Genomic DNA, 27,580 nt, shown 5'->3' with positions numbered 1-27,580 from the left:
TTTAAACTGTCAACATTGCTCTTTGACATTACTGTTTATGGCATTCTGAGTATGTAGATGTATGTTGTTCGCTTTGAAGTGTTCATCATTTGGACTTGGCACGCAGCTTTTGTACACAAGCACCTTATAAACCACTAATTCTATTTCCTACATCAGGTAGTAATTTGCAACTGACTTCCATGCATGCATGCGGATTTCTATAGGGTATATATTAAAATCACACATGAAGACATTAAAACAGCCATTGTGAGAGCAAACAACATAAAGTTTATTAAAAAATTGACAAAAATGTCCTCACTTTTGTCAATAAAACAGTTTATTCCATGGAGGCACGTGGCGTGCTCACGCTTTACCTGGAAATTGCGTCATTCCGGATACGCCCACTATGTTGACGTGTAGCAATGGGATCGAGATTTGGGTTCAGGATTTCGCGTGGACCAATCACTAAGCAGTGCGTGGAACACGGTGGGCAGGCTCTAGCGTTACATTGGGACCAGTCGTCAAGACGGTGGAAAGTAATTACCGGAAGCTTAGAGGTGTCTCCTTCATAACAAGAGCACATAACTAGTTCAGCTCCTTTAATCAATAACACCAACTTTATACGACCCCCCCTGCGAAATTAGAAAATGTCAATGATAACAATTTTAATATATAAATATAAATGTGTTCTTTATTTCCAATTCAATCAACTGTAGGGAAAAACTAATAACTTGCGCTCGGTCGCTTTATCGTCAGTCTTCGATTGGTTTTCATCCCAAAAGGTAACCGGTTACAGTATACTTGGTTTTAAGTAACTTGACCACAGTTTTTCTCCCGGTCGCGGCTTCAGTGGATCCAATGAGGTGACGCCGCGTTCCGGGCCCGACAACTGAGAACAAGCCGGTGATAAGGGGAACCAAAACTACCGAGTGTGACAACAAAGAAGCTCTGAATAAAGATACCAACCGAGAAACTAACCTCATAACCCGCCTGGAAAAGCACAGTATGTTGGTGTCTTTCACTTTTATTTGTGCCGACTGAAGACTGATTCAATGCTAGCGCTGTAGCATTATATCGATAAATGTATGCTTTTATAGTGATGGTTTTGCAGACAGTATACTAGCTAACTGTAGCCTTCAACTTCTGTTAGTGGTCTTTGTATCAGCGTATCGGTACTTTTGTTTAGAGCGTACACTTCTGGTCCAGCTGTACTTGAGTAGACCGTTTACTGGTGTGTATCTCACCTGGCTCTGTAATGGTCAGGAGCGTGTTGGTCATCTTATCGTTAGCCAGCACGTATAGAGGTTCGGAAAAGCTAAAAAAGCGGTGGCGTATTAATATGTAATAAAATGAAAAAGTAAGGCTTTCTGGTGTACATCCGTTTTTCATTCATGTGTCATATCTCGATGGGTACTAGAAGTTTCTATTCGTGTTCCTTTTTGTTTTCTCCCTTTAACAAAAGCATTGTGCAGGTACTTGTGTGGATCTGAAGCTGTGGCTTCAGCACACTGTTTGATAATGCTATTAATGCCACGTGTTCAGAATAGTGTATGCCTTAGTAGGTGGAATCAGGTGCAATACATGTTTTTCATATCCTTAAGCCAAGGTCATCACCAGGCGAGGACACATTAAAACTTTTGGACAGTTGTTTAAAAACCGACACACAGCAGATAAAACAAGTCTGTTTTATCAAGACATATACTCTACAGTTGAAAAACGTTCAAGAAAAGTATAGGATAAATGAGCAAAAGAACATCTTAAAGCTTATGTGAGGATACTTGTTAGGACCAGCTAGGGTATATATCAGTTCTGCTAATGCCTTTATTTTTTTACTAAAATGTTTCCCTTTTCTGATTTTTACAGCTAGTGATGGAGGGTAGAAAGCTGGTGCCGGCTGCTCTCTTCTGTCTTGTTCTGGCAATGTTCCCTTCTCACATAGGTAACATAATAATTTAGCTTGACTTTTCTTCTGGTACTTAAGGTTAACAGTAACCATAGGTTACTGTTAAAAGCAGCACAGTTTGAAACATGGTCTCATTGATGAACACATGCAGTGGAATAGAAAAAGTACACTGTAGGTAGGTGTTAGCTGTCTGCCTGCTTTACTTAACAATTGATCTTTTTGTCTCCAGTGACCGTGGCTGTCATGTCAGTTGACCTGGGCAGCGAGTGGATGAAAATAGCAATAGTTAAACCTGGCGTGCCAATGGAGATTGTTCTAAACAAGTGAGAGCACATTCCCAAATAGAGAAAATGGCACCATTGCGTTCCTTATTTCTTGTATATGCTCAAAAATAGAAGAAAAGCATGCGTTGCTACCATTGTATGTATTGTCTTTTCCATCAGGGAGTCGAGGAGGAAAACACCCACAGTTGTATGTCTCAAGGAGAACGAGAGACTTTTTGGAGACAGTGCAATGGGAGTAGTAAGACTTCTTCTAAAATTTCCAGAATTGACTTAATCGGCTAAATCACAACTGCATATTCAGATATTGCCATGTATGCTGTTAATGTTTCCATGCTTTGTACCACATTTCAGTCCGTCAAGAACCCCAAAAGTGTTTATAGACATCTCCAAAGCCTCCTGGGTAAAAAGCATGAGAACCTCCAGGTGGCACTCTACCAGAAACGTTTTCCTGAACACCATCTGCAGGAGGACCCAGTGAGAGGCACTGTCCACTTTAAAAACTCAGAGTGAGCCTCTTTATATGCTACCTTGTTTTTATTTATTCACTACACATTCACGCATATTCATATTACAAAATCTGTATACACTAGGAACAGATGTAAAGTAAACACCAAAAGTGTGTTATTGTGTGCTACCAGTGTGGCTTCACAGCTTTGACATTGATTCTTGGATCTCTGGAATTTCACTGGTCAATGCCATTCCTCCAGAAATTATTACCTGATTTTGTGTTTTGTTGTTGAGAGTTCTGCCTAACACAGGGGTGGGCAATTCCAGGCCTCGAGGGCCGGTGTCCTGCAGGTTTTAGATCTCACCCTGGGTCAACACACCTGAATAAAATGATTAGCTCATTACCAGGCCTCTGGAGAACTTCAGGACATGTTGAGAAGCTAATTTAGCCATTTAAATCAGCTGTGTTGGTTTAAGGACACATCTAAAACCTGCAGGGACACCGGCCCTTGAGGCCTGGAGTTGCCCACCCCTGGCCTAACACATCAGTCCAGAATTTTACCGATGTTATTAATCGGTTATTACCAGAAACACAACACTCTCCTAGTGAGGCTCACCTAAGTGTATTATGTTTCTGTCAGAGAAATGCAGTACACACCAGAGGAGCTCTTGGGGATGGTCCTTAATTACTCTCGTGGACTGGCTCAGGACTTTGCAGGTTAGTTTGCTTGACGCAGATGATGTATCATTGTGAGGCATGTTCACATATGTTCAGGACATATTAAAAAATAAAAACATTCTCTTCAATTCACAGAACAGACAATCAAAGATGCAGTGATCACTGTCCCAGCCTTCTTCAACCAGGCAGAGCGCAGGGCAGTCCTGCATGCTGCACACATTGCAGGTCTAAAGGTCCTTCAGCTCATCAATGACAACACGGCCGTGGCCTTAAACTATGGGGTCTTCAGGAGGAAAGATATTGACAGCACAGCTAAGGTAAAGGTTCAAGCTTCATACCTAAATACATGCATTAACTCTCATCCTACCAACACATTTTACATACGTGGACTACCAACTGGCGATCTCTGCGGACACTGCAAATAAGCAATCATAATCAACAACTACTCTTCGAGTAGATCTTCCTACATTCAGCAATTGGAGTTTTCCTCACTTGCAGAAAGATCCTTATTCCTCAGATTGGAGCTTGTATTGTGTCGTGATCATGTCAGATTCGTCTCTCATGCTTTAGCTTTTAGGTACACTAGATTTAGCAACATCTCCAATTAGGGCTGGGCCATATTATACCGTTCACGGTAATACCGGTATAATGTTAGGCAACGATAGGAAAATGAAATATCGCGATAGAATGGGAGTAAAACGCGCATGCGCAGTGCCTTTGTTTTCATACGCACATGGCCGATTGTTGAGTGAAATAGATGAACCAGAATTGGTTTGTAAAAATGGTGCAACTTCCGTGATGTGGAACTGGTTTGGTGTTTGTCCGTCAGATACACAACAAAGCACATTTTTTTGCAGAACATGCAAGCGGCCGTTGTTATTGTCGTATTTGTCGGACTAAGATGCTCTTAAATCTGGGAGTAATCTGGGTCCTAAACTCCGTATGCAACACTTCAGCATCACTTAGAGTTAAAAACTGTCTAAATTCTTTCATCTTTAATAAAACGATCAGCATTGCTGCTTTACCAGGTGTAACTATAAAGTTTAACTTCCAGGCATCCATGAAAACAAAAGTTATTACATTTAACGGAGTTAGAAGTTAGCAGGAAGCTAGCGGAAGTTAGCTCGCTAGTTTCGCTAGTTACCTAAGCATGATATTACATGTTCTGACTGAGAGATTTCTGAAAAAAATCAAACGTACAGCTCTGCTATCACTTCCAACATAAATGAAGACAGGAAACTAAACAGCAGTGACGTTTGTAGGGTTACTGAAGTTGGGCTAGCTGGTATATAATGATGTGCTACGTGATCGCTAGCGACACAGCTATGTTAGCATAACATAAACAGTGAAGCTGGAGGACGAACACTAACACTTTTCCACTTATAAAAGTTAACGTGAAGGTTCTTCATGGTTAGAGACAAATGCAATCGCATGGCAGGATGCTGTAAACGGACCAAACTTCAGTCAGGAGAACAACTGAGATAATCCATCCACAATACGAGGTTAGTCATTAATATACTGCAACAACATGGGAATAGAGCAGCTGCCAGAGAATTCAACATTAATGAATCAATGGTACAGAAGTGGAGGAAGCAAGAAGAATGAGTTTAATAAAGTTTGATTTATCTGACTGCTTTGTTTCGCTTAATGTGCCTTATAATCCCGTGCACCTTATGGTCCGAAAAATGCGTACTGCACACTGCAGTTTAATGTTGCAAAGCACCTCTTTTTAACTTCAGTGGATATTATACATGGTTATGCTCAGGATATGTCAGCCCATTTCTACTGGAAATGCCTTTTGGTTAAACTTTCAGCAAGGAATTTGAATTTGCACTGTTACATTTTTATAAAGCTTTAATATACATAAAAACCAGCTTCTTGTTTAAGTGAAAATAAATGGAAGGTTGTCTTTTTGCGCTAGTAATGTTGTGGAGTTGTATTTTGTCTGGCATCAATTATATCGTCGGTTATATCGTTATCGCAAATTTTCAAATATATATCGTGATAAATATTTTTGGCCATATCGCCCTGCTCTATCTCCAATTATATGACAACTTGCAGTCTGGAAAATTCCCTTTCCATTTGATTTGATTTCATTTATTTCATAAAACTTTATTAATCTCAGAAAAAGTCTGACTACAGGGCTGATTGATCAGAGGTGATATTTGATGTTGTTTAAAAATGTGATGAGTGATTACAAACTGCTGAAAGCCTGATCTCGTTCCCTTCCAGCATGTGATGTTTTATGATATGGGCTCTGGCAGCACCACTGCCACAATCGTTACCTATCAGACTGTCAAAACCAAGGAGTCCGGGACTCAGCCCCAGTTACAGATCCGAGGTGTTGGGTGAGTCCATTGATCCATGCAGCGGCACTGCCACTGACAGAGAAGCAGATATTAGAGTTGATTCTGATAATGGTCGAACAAGAAAAAAACTTGGATATACCTAAACTAAAGGAGTTTGGAACTAGAGTAGAATAGAATAAACCTTTATTATCCCACGGATAAGAAATTTCGGTGTTACACAGCTCTTATAGCAAGGGGAATATAAAATATAAAAAGAAGACACAAAATGGTCCTCTATACATAAGCAACTGAAGTTCGTATATACAGGTAACAAAAATTGTATGGAGATGCGTACAAAATGTACAGGGATATGTATAAAATGTACAGTGGTCATCTTACTCATTCATACTTCTGATCATTTTACTTCCACTTAACGTTAATAACCACCTGTTTATTTGGCATCAGTGGGAAGTTTTTCCTTCCCCATGACGCTAAAGTGCTTGCTCACAGGGATTCGTCTGATTGTTCAGTTTTTCTGTGATATTGTAAGGTTTTTACCTTACAAAGTCCAAAAAGACATAGATGAGCGAGTTTGGTGTCGAAGTATAGAGTAGGTATGGCTGTTACTTATCTGCTGCATGGAAACAGGACAGTACTGTTTCCATTGTACGCCTCTGATTTCCAGTATATCTGCCATCTGCAGAAGTTCTCTGACACCGCAGTGGCAGGAGTTGGAATACAGGGAGCTGGTGCTTCATGCGTTTGCTTGTTTATCATGTTGTAGCTGTTACTAACTAGAAAGGGTTTTGTATTTGTTGGTCAGTATTAAAACTATTAAATTGTAATTTGCTCTATAAAATAACTGCCTACTTTACATCCATCCAGACTAAAGTGTGCAAATGTGTTCTAACTTAAGGTTTGATCGGGGTTTGGGGGGCTTTGAGATGGACCTGCGACTTCGTGACCACCTGGCCAGACTGTTCAATGAGCAAAAGAAGAGCAAGAAAGATGTGCGGGAAAATCACCGGGCTATGGCCAAGCTTCTCAAAGAAGCTCAGAGGCTCAAGACTGTGCTGAGTGCAAATGTAGACTTCATGGCCCAGGTGAGTCCAGAGACAGGAACTTCAAGCACTCACTCCGTCTTACCGGTTGCGTATGTCATTGTAATGGTCTATGTTGTAGCTAAAGTCACTGTGATAAACTGCAACACATGAAAACGCTTTGCCAGAATCTCAAAATCTGAAATCCACACTGCACTCTTAAACTCGCAGAAATCTTGCACTTTCTTACTTTATCTTTTTTCTTTTTTTAAATTACCCAGGTGGAAGGTTTGATGGATGACATTGACTTCAAAGCTAAGGTGACCAGGAGTGAGTTTGAAGAACTGTGTGCCGATCTGTTTGAAAGAGTGCCTCGGCCAGTGCAGGATGCCCTGACTGCTGCAGAGATGAAACTGGTCAGTATGCTCAACGTGACAGGATGTGGGCGGATTTGGCTCCAAACATGGGATACAACAACAGAATTAGAAGTTCTGTCATCACCAGACTATTAGACGTTTTATGTTTGTGACAACAGGAGGATATTGAGCAGGTGATTTTAGTAGGAGGCTCCACTCGTGTGCCAAAGGTCCAGGAAGTGCTCCTTAAAGCTGTGGGCAAGTAAGTGTTGTCCATAGAGATGTTTCCATCATTCTCAAAATTTTAATTTTCCAAACTATACTAAGTTTGTTTTCTCTACGTGCAGAGAGGAACTGGGGAAGAACATCAATGCAGATGAGGCAGCAGCCATGGGTGCAGTGTACCAGGCCGCTGCCCTGAGCAAGGCTTTTAAGGTCAAACCTTTCTTGGTTCGAGATGCAGCTGTTTTCCCCATTCAGGTCAGCATTCAGGTCCTCTGCTGCCTCAAACTGAGTGCATCATGAGTACAATCATACTTAACTGAGCTTTGATTAGTCTGATTAGAGTAATGAGAAATTCGGAGTAAAATCCATGTCAACACTGACTGCGTGACATCTCATTGTATTAGGTGGAGTTTACCCGGGAGGTGGAGGAGGAGGAAAGTGTCAAAACCTTGAAACATAACAAACGCATCCTGTTCCAGAGGATGGCAACCTACCCCCAGCGCAAGGTCATTACATTCAACCGTTACAACGATGACTTTGTTTTCAACATCAACTACGGTGACCTCAGCTTCCTCAGTCAGGAAGACCTCAGGTTGGAACTCTTTGAAAAATACTATGAAATGAGGTTCATTTTAACAGTTTATGGCAAAACCCCATAAAAAGAAGATATTTAAATGTATTCCATCCCATCAGTGTGTGCCCTCACGCTTTAATTGGATGCAAGTGTAAGGCAAAACTGTGTGCTTCTTGCTCGTGTGTCACAGTGTGTTCGGCTCTCTGAACCTGACCACAGTCAAGCTGTCTGGAGTGGGGAGTAGTTTTCAGAAGCATGCAGATGCAGAGTCGAAAGGAATTAAAGCCCACTTCAACATGGATGAAAGTGGAGTGCTCCTGCTAGACCGGGTCAGTTAAACTAACATGAGCTGCCTCACGACAGTCACTTATTCAAGTTCTGCCTTCTCCTCCTGGCAGAGTTTCAACAAAGCATTTCACTACTGTACTATCATTTGCAACTACTATTAAAAGAAGATAACTGTGCTTGTGGATTTCCTTTTTTTTAATCTTTGGCTGTAATGTTGGTAATTAGGATTGATGAATTTCAAGCCAAAACATTGGACTCCAAATGTGAAATCCAAACATGGGAGGATTGACGTTCCATGCTCACATAACAGCTTTCAGTGTTAATGGAAAAACTTTGTGATATTTAAGCAAACCAATGTTTAAAAAAATGTCATTTTCATACACAGGTGGAGTCTGTCTTTGAGACTGTGGTAGAGGAGAAAGAGGAGGAATCAACATTAACTAGTAGGTTTCTTGCAAACATGAGCCAGTGCTTGAATCCATTCTCAACTCATACTGCTAACATGAGGGGACTAACCCCAGACTGATATCTTGTGATGAAACTTTGACTGCAGCCAGACATCCAGTTAAAGCTGACACAAGCATCTGATACTGTTACATAAAAAGCTCTCTACTACAAAGTAGAAAAATGTAGCTTGACAGAGAAGTTAAATTGTTGGATTCTTGCTGATGTTTAGCACATAAGTTGATTAAGACTCTGTGCCCTTTACTTTCTGCTTCCTGCCTTATTTGCTCATTATGCTAATGTGATAGCTAGTATTTAGTCACAGCTCGGACTCCTTTGGTGTCAGTAACAGTAACTGTTCAAAATTATTAGCGCTAAGACCAGCTTTATCAGTTGCAGTCATAGCAGAGGAGTTTATGCACTCCAGCAGCCAGGTCATTTTTAATTAAAAAGTTAATCATCTTAAATATTTTTGATGTTAAGATAAAAATTAATACGTTTACTTTTATTGAGTGACCTAAAGTCTGTTATAGAATAACTGCAAACACCTGTAGATGAGAACCCTCGTTCCTTGGCGACTCACTGCTCTTGTCCATCATTAACTCCTTTTTTTTTTTTTTTTCCACTCACTTATGTTTCACTACTTCTGTTATGCAGCACACAGGAAGTTCTGCTCGTTTTGATTGATTTGACATCGTATGTACTTTTGCAATGGCCTATATTGTAGAGCGTGTGAGTTGTCGTATTTAACTGAGGGAACGATTTGCTGTCTTCCAGAACTCGGTAACACCATTTCCACTTTGTTTGGAGGAGGATCGTCAGAACCTGCTCCAAATGTAACTGAACCTGTTCAGGTAACGTCACCTATAAAAAGCAATACATGCTGGTCTAGGAATGTTAATACGTTCTTGCCAAGTGTGATTTAACTTTACCATTATATAAAGAACATAAATGGTTGTCCAACACTGAGCAAAGGGTCGGCATGGCATTGGCTCTTGATTTGTTGTGCCTAGGATGAGGAGGAAGTACCTCCAGAATCTGGGAAGGACAGCAAGGATGAGGACGGCAAGGATGAGAATCACAAAGACAAGGCTACCAGTGAGAAACCCAGTGATTCAGAGAAGAATTCAAGTGAAGACAAAAACCAAGAAAAAGCCAAAGAGGCAGGAAGCACGACCGAGGCCAAGGTAAGAGCTTCATTTATAATACTCTGTGAAATGCCTCGGTCTGAATTCAAATGCTGACATTTATCTGCCTGTGCACCTTTTTAAAATTTTGTGTAGTGTTTGGTGAAAATGTATATTCATGAGAGATTAGCCTTCACAAAGCTGTTATTGATATTACCCATCTGTCTCCCGGCGAAGGAGGAAAAAGACGGAGACAAATCTGTAAACACTGAGGTGGAGAAGAAGGCCAGACCTCAGAAAAAGAGCAAAATCTCTGAAGAAATCACACTGGAACTCCTTATCAATGACATTGTTGATCCCACGGCCGATGACCTGACATCCTCTAAGAAAAAGTACAGCTTGATTTTCATTTATTTTCTGTTTTGGTTTCCTGGTTTTCTCAGCTAAAGGAGTCTTTGTGTGATTTCAGACTGCAGGATTTGACAGACCGAGATCTGGCCAAACAGGAACGAGAGAAAACACTCAACAGCTTGGAAGCTTTTATATTTGAGACACAGGTAAACAACATGAACATCCTGTGTGTACCTGTTTATGTTTATTTATTTACTGCAAGTGTTTTCTATCTGACATTCACACAGAAATACCCCAGCCCTCCCTCTCCCTGGCCATCACCCAGGAACTTTGATTCCAAACTTTTTTGTGTTAGGGAATGGCGACATGAAGGCTGAAAACATGTTAGCTTTTGGACCTTCTGATACTGAGCTAGGTCCGGAAGGGCTGAAGAAAGCTTGCTGGAAGTGATGTTGTAGTTCATGGACTGATGGTTTTGCTTCTGCTGTTGAGAACATCACTCTCTAGACTGGGAGGGAGGCAGCAGTGGTGGTGAAGAGCTGGTTAGTGGTGAGGTGAATGGCTTGTTGATAGGCAGGGTTTGAGTGCAGGGGTGTGGCTATGAAACTCTGAGTCCTAAGCATCCCAGAAACGACACAGAAAGTCATAAAGTCAAACATAATTTTTAAAAACACCAGTATAGGCCCTGATGGTAAAAAACTACATTTCCGCAAAATGACGTCACTTCTGGTTTCGGGCAGGACATGGCGGACATGCGATAGTTCGCGCTGATGGACGTAGGAAGTGTTACAAACAGCTGATCGGATCGGCAAAGTGTTCCTGGAATATTATGTTTTTGTTGCTGCAAGCAGTGTTGGTCAAGTTACTTGAAAAAAGTAATCAGTAACTAATTACTGATTACTTCCCCCCAAAAGTAATCCCGTTACTTTACTGATTACTTATTTTCAAAAGTAATTAATTACTTAGTTACTTAGTTACTTTTTAAAAACACGATTTACAACCTGAAGAGGTGATAAAGCGATAGATCTACTTTCTACATTCTACTTTTTCTGCACAATTCATCATACAAAATGTAATCAAATGGAAAAGTCTCTTTTTTTAAACTTGTTTTATTAGTTTTAATCTTTTAACTTTATGCATCAAGCAAAAATTAAATTATATGCAACATTCACTGACTGGAAGAAATTTGTTTAACATTTAAACCTAATTTTTGCACATTCCAGCACATAAAATAAAATATTTTTTTGTGTTTACACTCACTCTTTCAAATAAATGCAAGTAAAACACAGCAGAAAATATATAAAATCAAAGACTAGCGGTTCTGTTGCTCTATTCTCACCTATAAAGCAGGAGTGGCGTAGGCGGAGGTTAGGGTGCAGGTGTGCCACAGCGGTCAGTTGAAGAATCCGCGAGTTTCTCTCTGAATTTCACATTACGTCGTAGGGCACTAGGTGCTTGCTCGGAAGTTAAGGGGTTTTTTTTCGCTGTAAAAAGAAGTTTTCTTCCCACGCAGTGATCAGCGGACGCTAATGTTTTTGTCACTTTTTATGGAATCAAACTCAAAGTAAGGTCAGTACTTCCACGCTTTAAACGCTGCACGCTCATACTCTCTCCCGCACTCGATATATTATCCATTGTTCATCTGCACACAGCTGTTGCCACAAACGTCGCACTCGCTTACGTCACTGTCATGAGACACTCTCGCAAGAAAATCACGGTTTTAGTAACGCAGTGTGCTTACGGGAAAGTAACAGTAATCTAATTACTGTTTTTGCAATGGTAATCCCTTACTTTACTCGTTACTCGAAAAAGTAATCGGATTACAGTAACTCGTTACAAGTAACGCGTTACTGCCCATCTCTGGCTGCAAGTGCTTTTTATTCAGTTTTTGCAAAGCTATATGTGGAAGGAAACTCTGACTTAGGACAAGCTGATGGCATAAGATGTAAGTACAACTCCTCCGGTTTCATATGCAAAAAAAATTATTGCGCTAGCTTACGTGGTTGCAGTGCTACCGGGATTTAAAAATAGTTATGCAAAACGGAGCGTGCCCGCTCCGACCGGCTTTAAAGGGTTAATAAACTCAGCCGTCTGCTCCTTGCTATCTAAAATATAACAGGACATTTGCGTAAATTCTCGATCATCTCACACTTCTGTTTAATCAGTTTGACGTTTGTTCAGCTGTAATCTCAGCCAAACCGATTTACTCACAAAGAAATAAAATACTGAAAAAAGCCAAACAATAACATTTTTAGGTTATCTAAGTGACTTATATTTCATGTTTAACCTGAGTAGCGAAAGACCGCGGGGAGTTTGAAAACGATGTGCCGGGAGTTCGCTGTTCTCGCCCTGACTAGCTATTGAGCTGGTGGGTAACAGACGTCTCCAAAAACGTCGGAGCATTTTTGCAAATATGTGATGTCTTGTTTGAAGCTGAAGGATGTGGCCCCTAAATTTGGACACAGTGGGGGCTGCATCCTCCCAAGGCCTATTACGTCACAGCGATGTGACGAAGGCTGTCCAAATTTGTAGACTCCTCCAACGGAGTCAAGGCTCGCTAGAGCCGGCGAGAACCGCGGCACATCATTTTCAGAAAAAATAAGGCGACTAGTCAACTAATCGTTTGTGGTAGCCTTATTAAAGACCCTCAAGGTCACCTTACAACAAAATAAAAACATAAGGTAAACAAAAACTAAAAAAAAGAAGTTAAACAAGGTAAAAAATAGACTAAGACTGTGTCATGATAAAGCATATAGATGGGTTTTAAGATGCCAAGCAGAGTGCTGTTGTGTCTTTTGAGATGTGAAGGTGATGGCTGACAACGACAAAGCTTGAGTGCAGGGCCGCTCTTACAGCAACAGGGATAAAAGAATGAAAACAAATTCCTCTTACCATTTTGGCAATATCTGCTGGGGGCAGGAGCGTAGCAGGATGCTAATTCTTTGCCCCACTTCTTCCTTGCAGCCCATGCAGAAGGAACATAGCCACCATCCCAGGAGAATGAGAAACTGATTTTGAAACTCCTCGGATGCTGCGTCCACTGGGTCCATTCTGAGCAGAGTGTACAGTCATTAGGTGGAGTGTGAGGAGTGAGAGCTCAAATATAGGACACGAACACAGGCAGGCAGAATTATAATCTATAGAAACAACACAGTGGGTCCACATGAACTGGCATTCAGACAAAGAACAAGACTCTAAATACATAGAACGTGTGACAGCGGGGGAGAGGGACATATGGCTGAAAGGGAAGCAAAACTAAAAGTAAAGCATAAGGAACAGGCACTCTTAAAAATAAAGCATTAAGTGAGAAAACAGACACATGCATGAATGTACACAAGAGGTTATTTCAAGTTTCTGTATTAACCCTAAAGCATGGGTGTCAGACTCATTTTACATGGTGGGCCACATGTAGCTCACTTCGATCTTAAGCAGGCCGGACCAGTGAAACTCTCGTCACTGTCAGTGTAAAGAAGTTACATGTTTAATTGTTTTTCTGCATAATGAAGAAAAAGCTGCTGTGACAAAGGTAGAAATCTGCCAGCATGAAAAAGTTCTGGTAGCTCACTGCCCAGAAGCTGCCCAGCTTTGTTTTTTGTTTTTTGTTTTTTTAACTGTAGTTGTGGAAAAAAAAAACTTGAAATTTCTATAGTCTGTTTTTCACAAAGTTAGAAAGGTTTTATTAGAGACATAGCTTTTGCAAGCAGTGTTTCACAAATTATGCCAAATTGGCATCCTTTGCTGCTGGTTCAGTGAATTTTGGTCTAAGAATGATGAAACCTGCAGTTTCAGAATCTGTGAGATGTCAGCTTACAGCACCGGTAAACAGACATGTGGATCGTGTTTACGTCTTTTTATGGAATCTCCTGCTCTTTAATCGTTTGGTGTTTTACCTGTTTGGTGGTTGTTGAAATGGTTTTGTTGCTGAGATTTTGAAGTTTCTGTGGATACCACACGTCTATATTTAAATATATAGAGATATGGAACATTCCGTTTAACCTAATGTTCTCCCTCTCGCCCCCAGTACTGGGTAGCATTGAGTTTCAATAAGTTAATTGTTTATTGCTCAATTACTTTGTTTAGTGCGAATGGCCATATGGGAAGTTTTAATCATTAAGAAAAACTGTAAATACAGTTACAAGTCCATTTGTGTCTGTGTGCGGTGAGCACAGATCGCGCAAGTTAGGAATTCCAAATAACTTCAAGCGCACATTCAGGCCTATGAAGACTCACTTAGACACTCAGGCACTCTGTATCATTGACATGCAACCAGATGCTGCTAATTTTATGTTTTTGCTTGTTTCTTCACTTTTTCCCAACACGCTTGCATTTAAATCTGGCCCCCCATCTCTCTGTGTACCTGGCTGGTACTACTATACTTGCTGTCTTCAGAATGTCTGCCCCTCCTTCTTTCACATAATGGTATGATCCCAGTCTGACTTTGAGTCTGACTGGGCACATGGTGTGTCCATCAAAATAAAGTCCCACCCCCACTTGCATGGATTCTCAGCAGACCTAAAGACTTGTATACCAGCGATTAATAACTGACATATGAAACTATGTGGCACCCAGGCTGTACGTTTGACACCCCTGCTCTGAAGCAACCGGGAACTAGGACTAGAGTGAAAATTTCAAAGTTAAAAACAAATATACAACAAAATAAGAAATTAAATTCTTTTTCCCCATGTAAGGGTTCAGTATGCTCTTTTTCCAGGACAAGCTGTACCAGGAGGATTACCAGCAGGTGGTAACCGAGGAGGAGCAGGAACAGATCTCAGCCAAGCTGAAAGAGGTGTCTGAGTGGATGGATGAGGATGGCTATGCTGCCACCACCAAACAGCTGAGAGAAAAACTCTTTCAGCTGAAGAGCCTGTGCAAGGACATGTTTTTCAGGGTTGACGAACGACGCAAGTGGCCGGAGCACCTGGCCCGCCTGGAAAGCCTGCTCAATAGCTCCAGTTTCTTCTTAAAGTAAGTGGTTAGAAGGAAGGAAATGTAAAGTTAGTCATGAGCCAGTCGTTGACTGAGTTTTTGTTCTCTTAAAGGAGTGCGAGGCTGATCCCAGAAGATGATCAGATCTTTACTGACGTCGAGCTAAACATGCTAGAAAAAGTCATCAATGAAACAATGGTAGGTGGTGACAAGCTTTTTCTTGCCTGAAAGCCTGTGTATCTGAAAAGCCTTTCCTCTTGAGAGAAATCCAGGGTTTCTCGCCCAGACTTTACATGCCTGTTCACATGGGCTGAATTTGTTGCTATGTTTATAACTGAGCTTCGTGTGTGAAGTCACCTCTGCTTACTTTAGGTGTGGAAGAACGAGACGACAGCAGAGCAGGAGAAACGCTCTCCAAAAGAGCGACCGGTCTTGTTGTCCAAAGACATAGAGTCCAAACGGACTCTTCTTGAGCGAGAGGTCAACTACTTGTTTAACAAGGCCAAGTTTGCCAAGCCTAAACCCAAAGCCAAAAACAGTACAAGCACAGATAAAAGCAGCAAGGCTAACAGCACAGCTGAAGAAAATGTCAGCCCTCCTATAGAGGAAAGCACAGACACCAAGAGTGGTGGGTCAAACAGAAAAACACACATTCTTTCCCCATTATTCTGTTAAACTAATTAGAAGTGTATTAAAAGAACTTCATTATATCTTTTTTTTTCTTAAATTTAGATACAGGAAGTTCAGAAGAGATACCATCTGATGAAACCCCATCCACTGAGAGTACTCTCGACAGCCAGTCACAACCTAAAGAAGAATCCGCAACTACAGGTTTGTACACCACACCTGTTAATTAGTGTTAGTTAATGGAGCCAATTAATGGTTTGACAATCTTACTGCTTCCATAGAAACTGGAAGCCAAAGTAGCAGTCAGATCCTCCTAATCAAATGTAGTTGATTAACTAATGATCCACCTGTGACCACATGTATACAAACTTTGACCAAGAACCAAGCTGAGGTGGGTGTCTCCCGAGTAGAACCCGGGATAGATTTGGGACCCGCTGGTGAGACTATATCTATCGGCTGGCTTGAGACACCTCCGGCAGACTTCAACACCTAAAAATATAATTTCACTCACTCACCACTGTATCTCCAGCTTGCAGAGAGAACATGGTCATAGTGGAGCTTTTACTGTTTTGCATATTTATGGTTCCGATCTCTGTCCTTTTTTCCAGGAAAACTGGAGAGAACCCAACCTGAAAACCACATAGAGGATGAATTATAACAGCTGGAACTGTAGAAGAAAAAATATTTATTGACAGTGTCTAAATGTTCAGCTTCTCTCTCAGACTGTTTTTTTTGTTTTGTTTTTTGTTTTTTTTTGTCTCATTGACTCATTTGTTGAACCTCTGGACACACGGTGAATAGGAACTGGACATTTTTCTGCTCCTTGTCTCCACTTGAGTGTTTCATCTTCATGGATTCTATAAATGAGAAGTAGTTTCACATGAATCAAGCCCCAGACTGCATTCTTCCTGACAAAATGCCTTTTCACCATTATCTTATCAATGCTAATCCAGAGGGAGCTGTTTGGCTAGTTTACAATGTCTTTAATAACAATATTTGATGTTTTAAGTTGGTGGATATACAAACCAAGTTAGTGCAGCACTTAACAGTTTTGGTTACAGTCACAGCGGATACAGTGTTCTTGTTTTTGCACCAACCTATAATTCCTTTGGCCCTTTAAATTGCTGCCAAAAGTGTCATCTAGTATATTAAGCATATGTAAAACTATAAGAATGAAAAATGTGTTAATTTATTGAAACTTTAACTACACATAATGTAGAGGAAGCCCCTATGTTTTTCAGCTAAAATTCTGAATCCAATGTTATCAGAAACATCCAGTGTAATGTTCAGAGGGTGGGATCCTGCCCTTCAGGGACAACTCGCTTATTTCTTTTTTTTTTTTCTTTTTTTTTAAACCTTTTTCCTAAAATTCTGCTACTCAATGGACATTTTATTTATTGGTAAATGTTCCGACATGTTATCCACCAGCAGCACTTACAGATATTCACATGGTAGTGTCCTTTATGTGGCCCTTAGTTTTGATAGTGGACTGCCCCCGTGTGTGCAGACAAAACAAGATAAATACTGAGCTCCCAAATGGTGATGATTTAACAGTTCAACAGTGAGTTCACGCATCTGCCTCCTGCTGTCATGATATGGCTGGATTTCAAAGACGTTTTCTACTGATGCTAATAAAGCTTTTGACAAGTGCTTCGATGTTGTTTTATGATGCCAGTCACACTGAGTGCTTTCAGAGTCTTCATATAAGCTGCTAGTAGAAGTGTTTAGCTTTTTGTTTACATAACAGTGTGGTGCACATGTTTGCACCATTTTTCCTGTTAGAACACGGGAGTAAGGGGTTTGGGTCTGCTATATCCTTCTCTGTACTCTGAATAATGCAAAAGAAATCAGGGTGGAACCAAGAATAAAATTTGGAATGGGAGATGGAAACGATTCCTGTATTCCTAAACTTAATAAAAATATTTTTGTTTGTAATTTTAAGACACTTTGAAGAGTAATGTATATGTTCCTCAGTTTTTGTAAGTGTCTTAGTAAGGCTGAACTGGGGTTGAACTGCATAGTCCCTGATTTACCATACTGTGTATGTTTAATATATGTACCTTTACAACTAAATTAAGGAAAAGATTTTAAAAGTGGCTTGGTTTGTAATTATTGAGGCTGCTCATTCAAAAACTGAAACAAAGTGAAAGGTGACATGAATCCTCCTGTCATTAGGATTATTACATTAAGAACTGAGGCTGGCTGAGGGGTTTAAGAATATATATAAATCACCCCTGGTGGCCAGAAATCCCAGGGCAGTTTTTTTTCCACACTTTGTGGAAAAAAACAACAAAAAATGGCATTGCATAAAGTATCTCCCACACAAATACCAGGACAGTAAATGAAATTCACCAGAAGTTGGAGGTGTCTGAGGATAATTCTCTCCAGGATCTTTATCAGGTGGGAAACAGACTACAGGTCAGGTTTGTGGCTCTGATTTGTCAAAACCACATAGAAAGTCTTACACTTCAGACCAATGCCCAGAGTACACTGCCGTACCCACTCCAAGGCTGGTTTTATGCTCTTGTGTCACGTAGCGATTTTCACATCACATCCTGTGTCACGAGACACAATCTTTGTTGCGCTTCAGCTGACAAGCAAAAGATCTTGGACAAGGGCAATGAGGTCATCAGCTGACTGGAAGAGAGCCAAGCAGATATGAATGGATATGGAACTAATTAAAAGCTCAAATTAATATTGTGTTTGTTCGTGGTTTTCACTTCAATTTATTTTAATATTTATGGTTATCTGCTAAAAGAATATGCAGACAGAAAATTCTGGTGGTCTCTTATTTTCTTGAATTATGCATATCTGTGGCTTATGGCATATTTAGGAGACCATCAAATATTGCTGGTATGTCAATATCAGTCACAGTAGTGTTGTTGTCAGCATGTAACTGTAACCATTTTCCAACACTATGTTGGTTGGCTGTTGTATTGAATGTGTAATATATGACTCACCACAAAGAAAACATCTATATGTGCAGTTTATGAAATGTTTGGACCCTGAAGATTAAATTATGACCAAGGCAGGTTTCATTTTTTAATTTGTGTTTGTGTAATAAACATTCATTATATTTGTAAGCTTAAGTGGAATATGTTGGTAATAACATTAAATGTTTTCCATGAATACTAATGACAATAATATTGAGCCAAGTAACAGTTAACATATACCCTGCTGCAATGAAACAGCTAAACACTCCGTGCCAAGCCTTTGTAAACAGCATATGGCTAACTACAGGATCCTTCTGATTCTCATTTTTGGTTATTTTAAAAACAGACATTGAAAATATTGTACGTATTATTGAGAAAATGCATTCACTTTCAATTCAAATGGCCCTTGCAGAACTAATACTGGCAAAGTCCAAGTGTACTATGTGTATTTGTTAATGCGTTTATGAACAACAGCATACACACGAGGACTTCAAGCACAGGAGGGTCAAGAAATTTACATCTTCCGTTTAAATCGGGAGAAAATGTTCATGAATCATAAAAGAACAAAATTTTTAGTTTATTACAGTAACGTGAACTCAAATTCATAGCAACCTACTTTGACATATTAGTCAATGTGAAATCTTGTAAACACCTCGCATTGTTCCACTGAAGGCCAATCTCTTTTGTGAAAGGAAGAATCTAAATGAAGAGAGAGGGGAAAAAATACTTAGTACCCCTGAACACAACACCACAGCCAGAGAGGCCATTTCTGCTCAGCTGTCGTTTGTTCCATCGAAGAGACGAACAGCAAAACAACAAAAATAAAGACTTAACAGATTTCTTTATTGAAACACCATGACATAAACAATAAAACACATTTGCACGTAGCAGCATTGCGAAACTAAAACATGTTCCGGCCCATACTTGGTCCACTTTAAGAATGGATTTTTTTCCCCCTATGGCCGTCATCACCACCCAGCCCGCAGAGTGCCTCCATTTTCCAGAGCCAAAAAACGCAACAACAGTCAATAAAAATGTCCCGATACTGTAAGTTATAACGCAGAAACAGCAACACCATCCCCGTTCGAAAGGTTGTTTATCAAAAAAAAAATATTAAAAAAAAAGTGGCTGGCCCCACGGGAAACCTTTTGTCCCGGCTGAATCCAGACCTCTAGGCAGTTTGTTTTGTCTGTTTTTTACTTGCTCTTGGTCGGTTTCTCCGTCTTCTTGGGAAGGAGGACAGCCTGAATGTTGGGCAGCACTCCTCCTTGGGCGATGGTCACTCCCCCCAGCAGCTTGTTGAGCTCCTCGTCGTTTCGTACTGCCAGCTGGAGGTGCCGGGGAATGATTCTGGTCTTCTTGTTGTCCCTGGCCGCATTCCCTGCGAGCTCCAGGATCTCAGCAGTCAGATACTCCAGCACGGCCGCAAGGTACACGGGAGCCCCGGCGCCGACCCGCTCCGCGTAGTTTCCTTTGCGCAGCAGCCTGTGGACTCGACCCACCGGGAACTGGAGTCCGGCTCGAGAGGAGCGGGACTTGGCCTTTGCTCGGGCTTTGCCTCCGGTCTTTCCTCTGCCAGACATCTTTGATAATGTGGCTATTGACGACGTAAACAGTATAACAACCGTACAATGACGCCCTTAGAGCTTTACGTAATGCATTCGTGAATATAGCGCTATAAACCAGAAAGCGTTCTCCGATTGGACGAAAGGAACTGAACTCCACGAACCAATGGCACACCACATCCTTTACCAATGCAGGTCCTCGGATGAGCAATGGCCCAATCCTAAAGAAGGATCGGCACGCTTAGATTTACATAGACATGCTATAAATAGGAGATTGTGCAGGAGGCGGTATTTTGAGCTGTGCTGTGTTGGGGATTTAGTCAACGCGACGGAGAAACTGCCTGAGCCGGCAAAATTAACCCCGGGCCACAGAAAAGGCTCCCAGAAGGCCGTGAGCAAAACCCATAAGAGAAGGGGGCGCAAAAAGCAGGAAAGAGCTATGTTATTTACTTGTGTAATGGCACGGTAAGATAATGGCCATTGTTTTACACATAAGCAGGCATTACATTTTGTACTATGTATTTAATATGGTTGAAATACATCAAATGCATCAATAAACACTGTATGTAACTTTCTCATTTTCTTTAGACCACATAATTAAACGTTTATGTTACATTAAAAAAAACTGAAGTAATAGTCTTTGGTGCCAAAGAAAAACGATTACAGGTCACCAGAGAACTTCAATCTATACACCTAAAAACCACAAACCAGGCGAGAAATTTGGGTGTAGTGATGGATGCAGACCTAAACTTAGAAAAACACATTAAGACAATAACAAAATCAGCTTACTATCACCTCAAGAATATATCAAGGATAAAAGCTCTGATGTCTCAACAGGACCTGGAAAAACTAGTCCATGCATTCATCTTTAGTAGGCTTGATTACTGTAACAGCATCTTTACAGGTCTAACCAAAAAATCAGTCAGACAACTACAGCTCATTCAGAACTCTGCTGCTCGAGTCCTCACTAAGACCAAAGAAGTGGACCACCTGAGGTCTTCACACCGGCTGCCTGACCGTCAGAGGATAGACTTTAAAGTTCTGATGCTGGTCTATAAAGCTCTGAATGGTTTAGGACCAAAATACATCAGTGACCTCCTGACCCAGTATGAACTTTCCAGATCCCTCAGGTCATCTGGATCCGGTTTTTTATCAGTTCCCAGAGTCAGAACCAGACATGGAGAAGCTGCATTCAGCTTTTATGCTCCATATATCTGGAACAAACTCCCAGAAAGCCTCAGATCAGCTGAAACACTCAGTTTATTTAAATCCAGGTTGAAGACTCCCCTATTCCCAGCTGCATTTGAATAAAACACCAAATCCACACTTGTAAGCTTAAATTTCAAAACTTACATTTTAACTACTGATTTTATCTAGTGTTTTTTTAATCAATTTTAAATCATGCTTTTTATTTGTTTTTGTTTTTTAATGTCTCTGTAAAGCACTTTGAATTACCTTGTTGTTGAATTGTGCTATATAAATAAACTTGCCTTGCCTTGCCTAAAAATGTATACCCCAATAAGTATATTACAGACAGCTACACAACACGAGGTCAGTCAGTTAGAAATACAAGTCTAATTTCAGCTTCACACTATTTTTCATTAGAAAAAAATCAGATGGTTACATACTTAAATTTACATAAAGTGTCATAAATCTGCACTGTCATCAGCACATTTTTCACCAATGCAAAGGTAGTGGAGCCCAGGGTACGACTGGCCATTTTTGACTACTTTTCATTTTACCTTTAAAAACTATTTACTTTCCCTTGTTTGGTAAAATTATTTTCAGCATAATCTGACATGTCTGAATTTACAGTTATTTTTTTCATTCTGAGATACTGCATAAACACCAAATCACACAAAAATGAATTCAAAGTAGGAAGGGTTAGGGTTAGGGGTTAGTGAACCCCCCCATGTTCAATGGTTTACTTTGCCAAATTCTTAATTTTTGCACCAGCACTGGAGAATGAAGAGAATGAATTCCATTAGAATCAGGCCTTACACTGAACGTCTTAATTCACTGGACCGGTCTGTTATGTTTTAATATAGTGTTTCATTTGTCTCCGATTTCTTCGTAGGGAACTTAAGTCTGACTTGTTAAAGTATGAATGTCTTTTTTTTTTTTTTTGCACAGCTTGTACACATTTTACTTTCACTTTACAAAATGGTTATTGTATTTAATTGTCATGAAGTGGAAAGAATGAGAGGACCCAAATGCAAACACTGGAACAGAACTTAAACTGAAAACGTGCCTTTATTTGTGGCAGAACAAAACACAAACGAAAAAGCAAAGGGAGACAAAGACTAAACTATCAAAACCTGAACTGGGAAACAACTAAACATAAGTACATGGAACATAAAGACCTGAAACCCAGACCATGAGGCACCTGAGACTCACAAACACAAGGGGAGATGAGCAGACAATCCAGCAACAAGCAATGAAAGATGGAAGATAGATTTATTTCACAAAGCAGCTGATGTGTAAGTGCTGTTTTAGCTTTGAAACTTAACATCGGCATTTTAATAAGTAAACTTAGTGGTTTGGCTAAAAAAGTGTATGCTCACTGGACACTTTATTAGGTACCCCTTGCTAGTGCCTTCCAGACCGCCTTAATTTGTACTAACAGATTCAACAAGGTTCCTTCAAAACTTTAGACTATATTCATGTGGGGTATATTACTGTGCATCGACACAGTGAGCAACAAACCCTCGGTAGGCTGTTGTAAAAAGGAAATGAAAATCAGATACGATTACGCCACCTGCAGCCTGAAATGTTGATACAAGGCATATCTATGCTGAATTCTGACCTGATCATGTAAATGTTGCAGCAGAAATTGAGACTTATCAGCTAAGGCAAGGTGTTTTATACCTACCACTGTCCCGTTTTGGTGAGCCTATGCTAAATGTATCCTCAGTTTCCTGTTCTTAGTTGACAGGAGTGGCCAACAGTGTGGTTTTCAGCAGCTGCAGCTCATGTTTTAAGCTTCATTTTCGGTCCATTTCGGTTACTATTGCTTTCTCCATCAGCTCGAAGCAAGTCCAGTTATTCTCTTATGACCTCTGAAATCAACAAGGCATTTTATTGCCACTCACTGGATATTTCACACAATTCTTTGTAAACCCTCGAGATGATTGTGTGGAAAAATTCCAAATCACCACCTGCAACTGCCATGTTCAAAGTCACTCAGTATAACCTTTCTTCCAGATTATAATGCTTGGTTTAACTAATGTGTCTATATGCTTAAATATACTGAGGTGCTGCCGTGTGACTGGCTGATACGAATATGATATAGATTAGATATTAACATTAATAAGCAGTTGAAAAGATGTACCTAACAAAGCAGCAGTGAGTGCACATCCATACATAGATAAAATCCATATTAGAAGAGTATATTAGTAATTTATAATAATGTTAAGAAATATACTCTAAAACACTTCTTCAGTAAAGACTCAGAGAAGAGAAACACACAGAACTTCTTGCTAGCAAAGGCAGCCTCCAGCACTGAGGCTCGCACTGAGAAACTGCCCCGGTCTTTATTTATACTTCAGTGAGCGTTTGTTCCTTACATTGGAATGTGGAGGTGTGTGTGTGTGTGTGTGTGGCCCCATAAACAACTTCCCTTAACCTGCTGGTCTGGAAAATCCAACAGTTCATCTATATGTAAAAAAAAGCACTTAAACTAAAACTGACATAGCTACGTTAATCCTACCGTAAAACAATAAGACAAGGTACGACCTCTCTCATGCTAGGATGTGGGGGTGAACACCCTAGAATGTTACAGACCTCCTAGGATGAGACATTCTTTCAATATGCCACCAACTATATACTTCTACACACAAATGATTACATGCAGTATTCTACCATATGCAAACTTATATCATTAAAAGACTATACTGACTACTAAGTACAATTTTCCATTGACAATTAATATACTTAATTTGTAATAGAACAATAAAATAATAAAACAGTAAAATAAAAACAATTTAAACTCAATTTAAAATAATCAATAAAAAAAAAAAAAAACAAACAAACAAAAAAACAAACAAACAAAAAGGTGATGCATAAAACTAACCACAGTTGGCCAGATTAGAGTCAAGTACAGCACAGATGTGATTACTTACATGCAGTTAAACAAAACAGGTCACAGTTGCTGCTAATAACACGATGAAACCAACACGAGCCTGCTCAGAATACACAAGATGCACCTGAGCTTATTTTTGATATCAACAAGTACAAGTTCAAAGAAAAGTTATTTGCTCTTTGTGTGTTTACTATGCTGTGAATTTAATTTAATAATTTTATTTCATTTAAAGTAGCCTCAACTCGTCTCACCTCATGTCTCAACCTCCACTGAGATCTCTGGTGCAAGGAGAGGATTTGAGGAAAGAAATGGCGAAACTGAAAAATAAGAACTGAGAAAGAGGATTGGATTCAACAGCTGCATTTAGTTTGTTCTTGAGCACAGTAGTGAACTCCAAATTGCTCCTGGTCTGATATAAAAGCTTAATATAAATGCCAGTAAATGAAGTACACTGTGTAACCTTGAGGTGCAAAACACAACATCAAAGTTCAAAAGACAAAAATGAACAACCTGATAATCAAATCAGTGAGCCCTTTCCTCATAGTATCTACCACCAACAAAACATTTTTAGAATGCTAACACTCTCCTCCAGTACCTTGGCGCACCCTGTACCCCCACAACATCCAAAGACTTGAGAAACTCAGCATGAATCTTATCTTGGGCCGCCCCCTCCAAACAGAGGCTAAAGAACCCCTTTGAAACCACAGACTGCAGTCCACATGGGGAGGACATTGACAGTCTTACCCACTGCATCACAGGTTTTACATCAGCTCTTTCAGTTGCTATCCATGTACAATGTCCCCACACCTCCAGTCCTGCTGGAGGTGTGATGGATGTAAACACTGCTCTCCCTGAAGTGTTCAGGACCCCAATCATCCACAATGACCTGGCCAAGATACTGAACTCTAAGTTGACCCTGCATTCAGAATAAAGTGGTGTAAAAAGTCAAAGGACTATATATAAATAACAGTGCATTTCCATCTGCTATTGGCTCTAATTCTCACTTCTAATGTCCAAACTACATCACTGACTTTAATGAACACACAACCTCAGAGTGATTTCTTTAGTCAAGGTAAATCCATTCATGTGCACGGTATAGCTGCCAAACATGGCCTTCCCTGATCATTCTTAGCTAGCTAGGAATGTTAACAACTGATTAGCTTACAAACACACATTTAACTTACAAGAAAGTGTGCCAGGGCCTCAAGTCTTTTTGTCAGTCCAGTTTACTGCAGAACACCTCACGCTGTCAGTTTGAAACAGTCAGGTTTGGTTTTGGAAAATAAAGGCTGGACCTCCTCTCTCCATCCCCACTCCATCCACCCTTCCCAAACTAACATATGCAAGTTTCTCTATGATTGCAGCTCCCAGTCAAAGCTGTCATTATGACGTTGCATGCCAATCTTACAACATTAAGTTAGTAATTGGAATTAAGCTTATGAGAAAGAATACCCCATGAACACTAAGCAACATGATGAGAACTACTAATATTGGCAGAAATATTTATTTGAAGATAACTTTACTGTTTTAGTTTACCCCATTTCCATCTGCCGAGTGTCATGTGATGGCTGTGTGCAGGCAGAAATGGTGGACCCAAAATGCAGACTCACGGAAACTAAACAAATTAAACACAAGGTGCTATAAATCAAAAACAGCAAATACTGGAGCCCAGAAAACAACTCTAAACAACCAAACAAGAAAAGGTTGCCAAAAGGTGCAGGCGGTCAGGAAAACAGTTCCAAAAAAATTCAGGGGCCAGCCTGGAGGTTGACAGCACAAAAGTCCAAACCTGGGCAGTTCAGGAAGCCGACCGTGCGAAAAGCAACGGCAGCGAGGCAAGCGAAGGAGGTCCGCAGGACGGCCATGCAGAGAGCAGCGGCGGCGACACAGCTGGCCGCGACAGCGATGATGTCCAGCCAACGGCCTGGAAAGTGGCCAGACAGGGCGAGGACAAGCAGGGACAGACGGTGCGGAGACCTCCGGCGTAGACAAAGTGAAACCAGCCCGTGCAAAGGCCTCAGGCAGAGACGAAGCAGGACCAGATGGCAGCATGGCAACCGCAGGCAACGAAACAGATGGTGGCGCTGCAGGCGACGGCGTGGAAGCCGCAAATGGTGGCGCTGCAGGCGACAAAGGCTATACAGGTCTCTCGGACCCTCCAGTGGAGACAGGAGACGGCTGGAGTAGTCCAGAACCCCCAGCAGGAACAACAGACCAAGGCCGGACGGGGCCCTCGGACTCTCCAGCAGGAACAGGTGGCTGAACGGGCCCCTCGGGTCCTCCAGCGGAGACGGAAGACAGCTGGAGCGGTTCTCCAGAACCCCCAGCAGGAACAGATGGATGGACGGGCCCCTCGGGTCCTCCAGCAGGACCAGGTTGCAGAACAGATGAATGAGGAGAGGAGTGACGATGGCGCCTGCGCCGTTTCCTACGGGATGAAGGAACAGGAACCAGTGAAGAAATGGAGACCTCCTCCTGATCCTCCGAGCACATAGCCGCTAGGAAAAACCCAGGCGAACGAGATCCCCACTGGCGTGGGGAGGGAGAGGAAGTCCATGGCAGCGGTGCGGAAACTGTCCCGTTGTGGTGACCACTGCGGAAGCTGCTTTACAGCGAGCTCAGACCGCTGCTGCATTGGCGTGGTGAGAGAGGGCAAGCTCACGTGCCCTGACCTACTCCCTCCATGCAGTGATGGTGCTGCCCAGATTGGCATCTGAAGCAAACTGCTGAAGCCGGGAGCTGGTTTTCACCATTGTTTCCACTGTGCTCAGTCCCACAGACATAGCCCGTAGGCTGTCGGACTGGGATATGCGGTCCAGCAATTTAACCAGCCTTTCCATCTCAGCGCCTGACTCCGAAGTGAAAAGGTTTGCGGGGTCCATGTTCTGGTTGTGATCTTCTGTCATGTGACGGCTGTGTGCAGGCAGGAATGGTGGACCCAAAATGTAGACTCACGGAAACGAAATGTGAACTCAAAACAGCTTTAATGCTGAATTCAAAAGGGAAACAAAACTAGGAATACAAAATAATAGTGATGGCCCGCTTGAAGCTGACGCTCCGGAGCGTGTGTCGAAAAAAACAACACACTGGTTCAGAAGCACTGTGTCGAGGCTTGCTTCGTTTGGCAAAAGTCACGTGACCAGTGACGTCCGAAGCTTCATTACGCACGTAACTGCTTCGGTACCTGATTCAAACGGATATAAGGAAGTGAATCATCCACGGGATTCGTGGAGTGTGTTGATGGTGACAGAGAGCGAAGAGGTGATCATTCCACTGACAGATATGGAGCCAGCGAGGAAGAGAGGACATTCTGGCGTGTGGGAATATTTTGAGTTGATTTTGCTCAATTCATTTTATCTGCCGAAGTGAAAAACTTGAAATGTCCAAAATCATGTTTTCATAATGGAAATATCATTACAGCATATGACTTTAGGAACACTTCCATGTGAATTAAAGCTAA

The 27,580-nt window shown here is 41.1% G+C and overlaps 2 protein-coding genes across 2 annotated transcripts; one reads left to right on the top strand and one right to left on the bottom strand.

Annotated features, from left to right (window-relative positions):
* Positions 1–113: 113 nt before the first annotated feature.
* hyou1 (hypoxia up-regulated 1) lies at positions 114–17,191 on the top strand. The gene is made up of 24 exons (XM_085288312.1): positions 114–982; positions 1,843–1,918; positions 2,112–2,205; positions 2,326–2,404; positions 2,518–2,672; positions 3,255–3,331; positions 3,428–3,609; positions 5,525–5,640; positions 6,497–6,683; positions 6,902–7,036; positions 7,156–7,238; positions 7,324–7,456; positions 7,606–7,793; positions 7,966–8,104; positions 8,449–8,506; positions 9,285–9,361; positions 9,521–9,694; positions 9,872–10,026; positions 10,104–10,191; positions 14,697–14,953; positions 15,028–15,112; positions 15,287–15,542; positions 15,647–15,745; positions 16,150–17,191. The coding sequence occupies exons 2-24, from the start codon at positions 1,849–1,851 to the stop codon at positions 16,197–16,199; spliced, it is 2,937 nt and encodes a 978-aa protein (XP_085144438.1). The 5' UTR covers positions 114–982; positions 1,843–1,848; the 3' UTR covers positions 16,200–17,191.
* Positions 17,192–19,296: 2,105 nt separating this feature from the next.
* On the bottom strand, positions 19,297–20,150 carry h2ax1 (H2A.X variant histone family member 1). Its single transcript, XM_085288315.1, has one exon. The coding sequence runs from the start codon at positions 20,055–20,057 to the stop codon at positions 19,671–19,673; it is 387 nt and encodes a 128-aa protein (XP_085144441.1). The 5' UTR covers positions 20,058–20,150; the 3' UTR covers positions 19,297–19,670.
* Between the last annotated feature and the right edge of the window lie 7,430 nt (positions 20,151–27,580).

The sequence above is a fragment of the Mchenga conophoros genome, linkage group LG10 (genome assembly GCF_057382185.1).
Source record: "Mchenga conophoros isolate Kocher_MC1m ecotype Shallow Benthic linkage group LG10, M_conophoros_male_GT1.1, whole genome shotgun sequence".
In the NCBI taxonomy this organism is placed as follows: domain Eukaryota; kingdom Metazoa; phylum Chordata; class Actinopteri; order Cichliformes; family Cichlidae; genus Mchenga; species Mchenga conophoros.
Note: the sequence above shows the minus strand (reverse complement) of the source record. Positions and strands in the feature narration are given on the sequence as shown.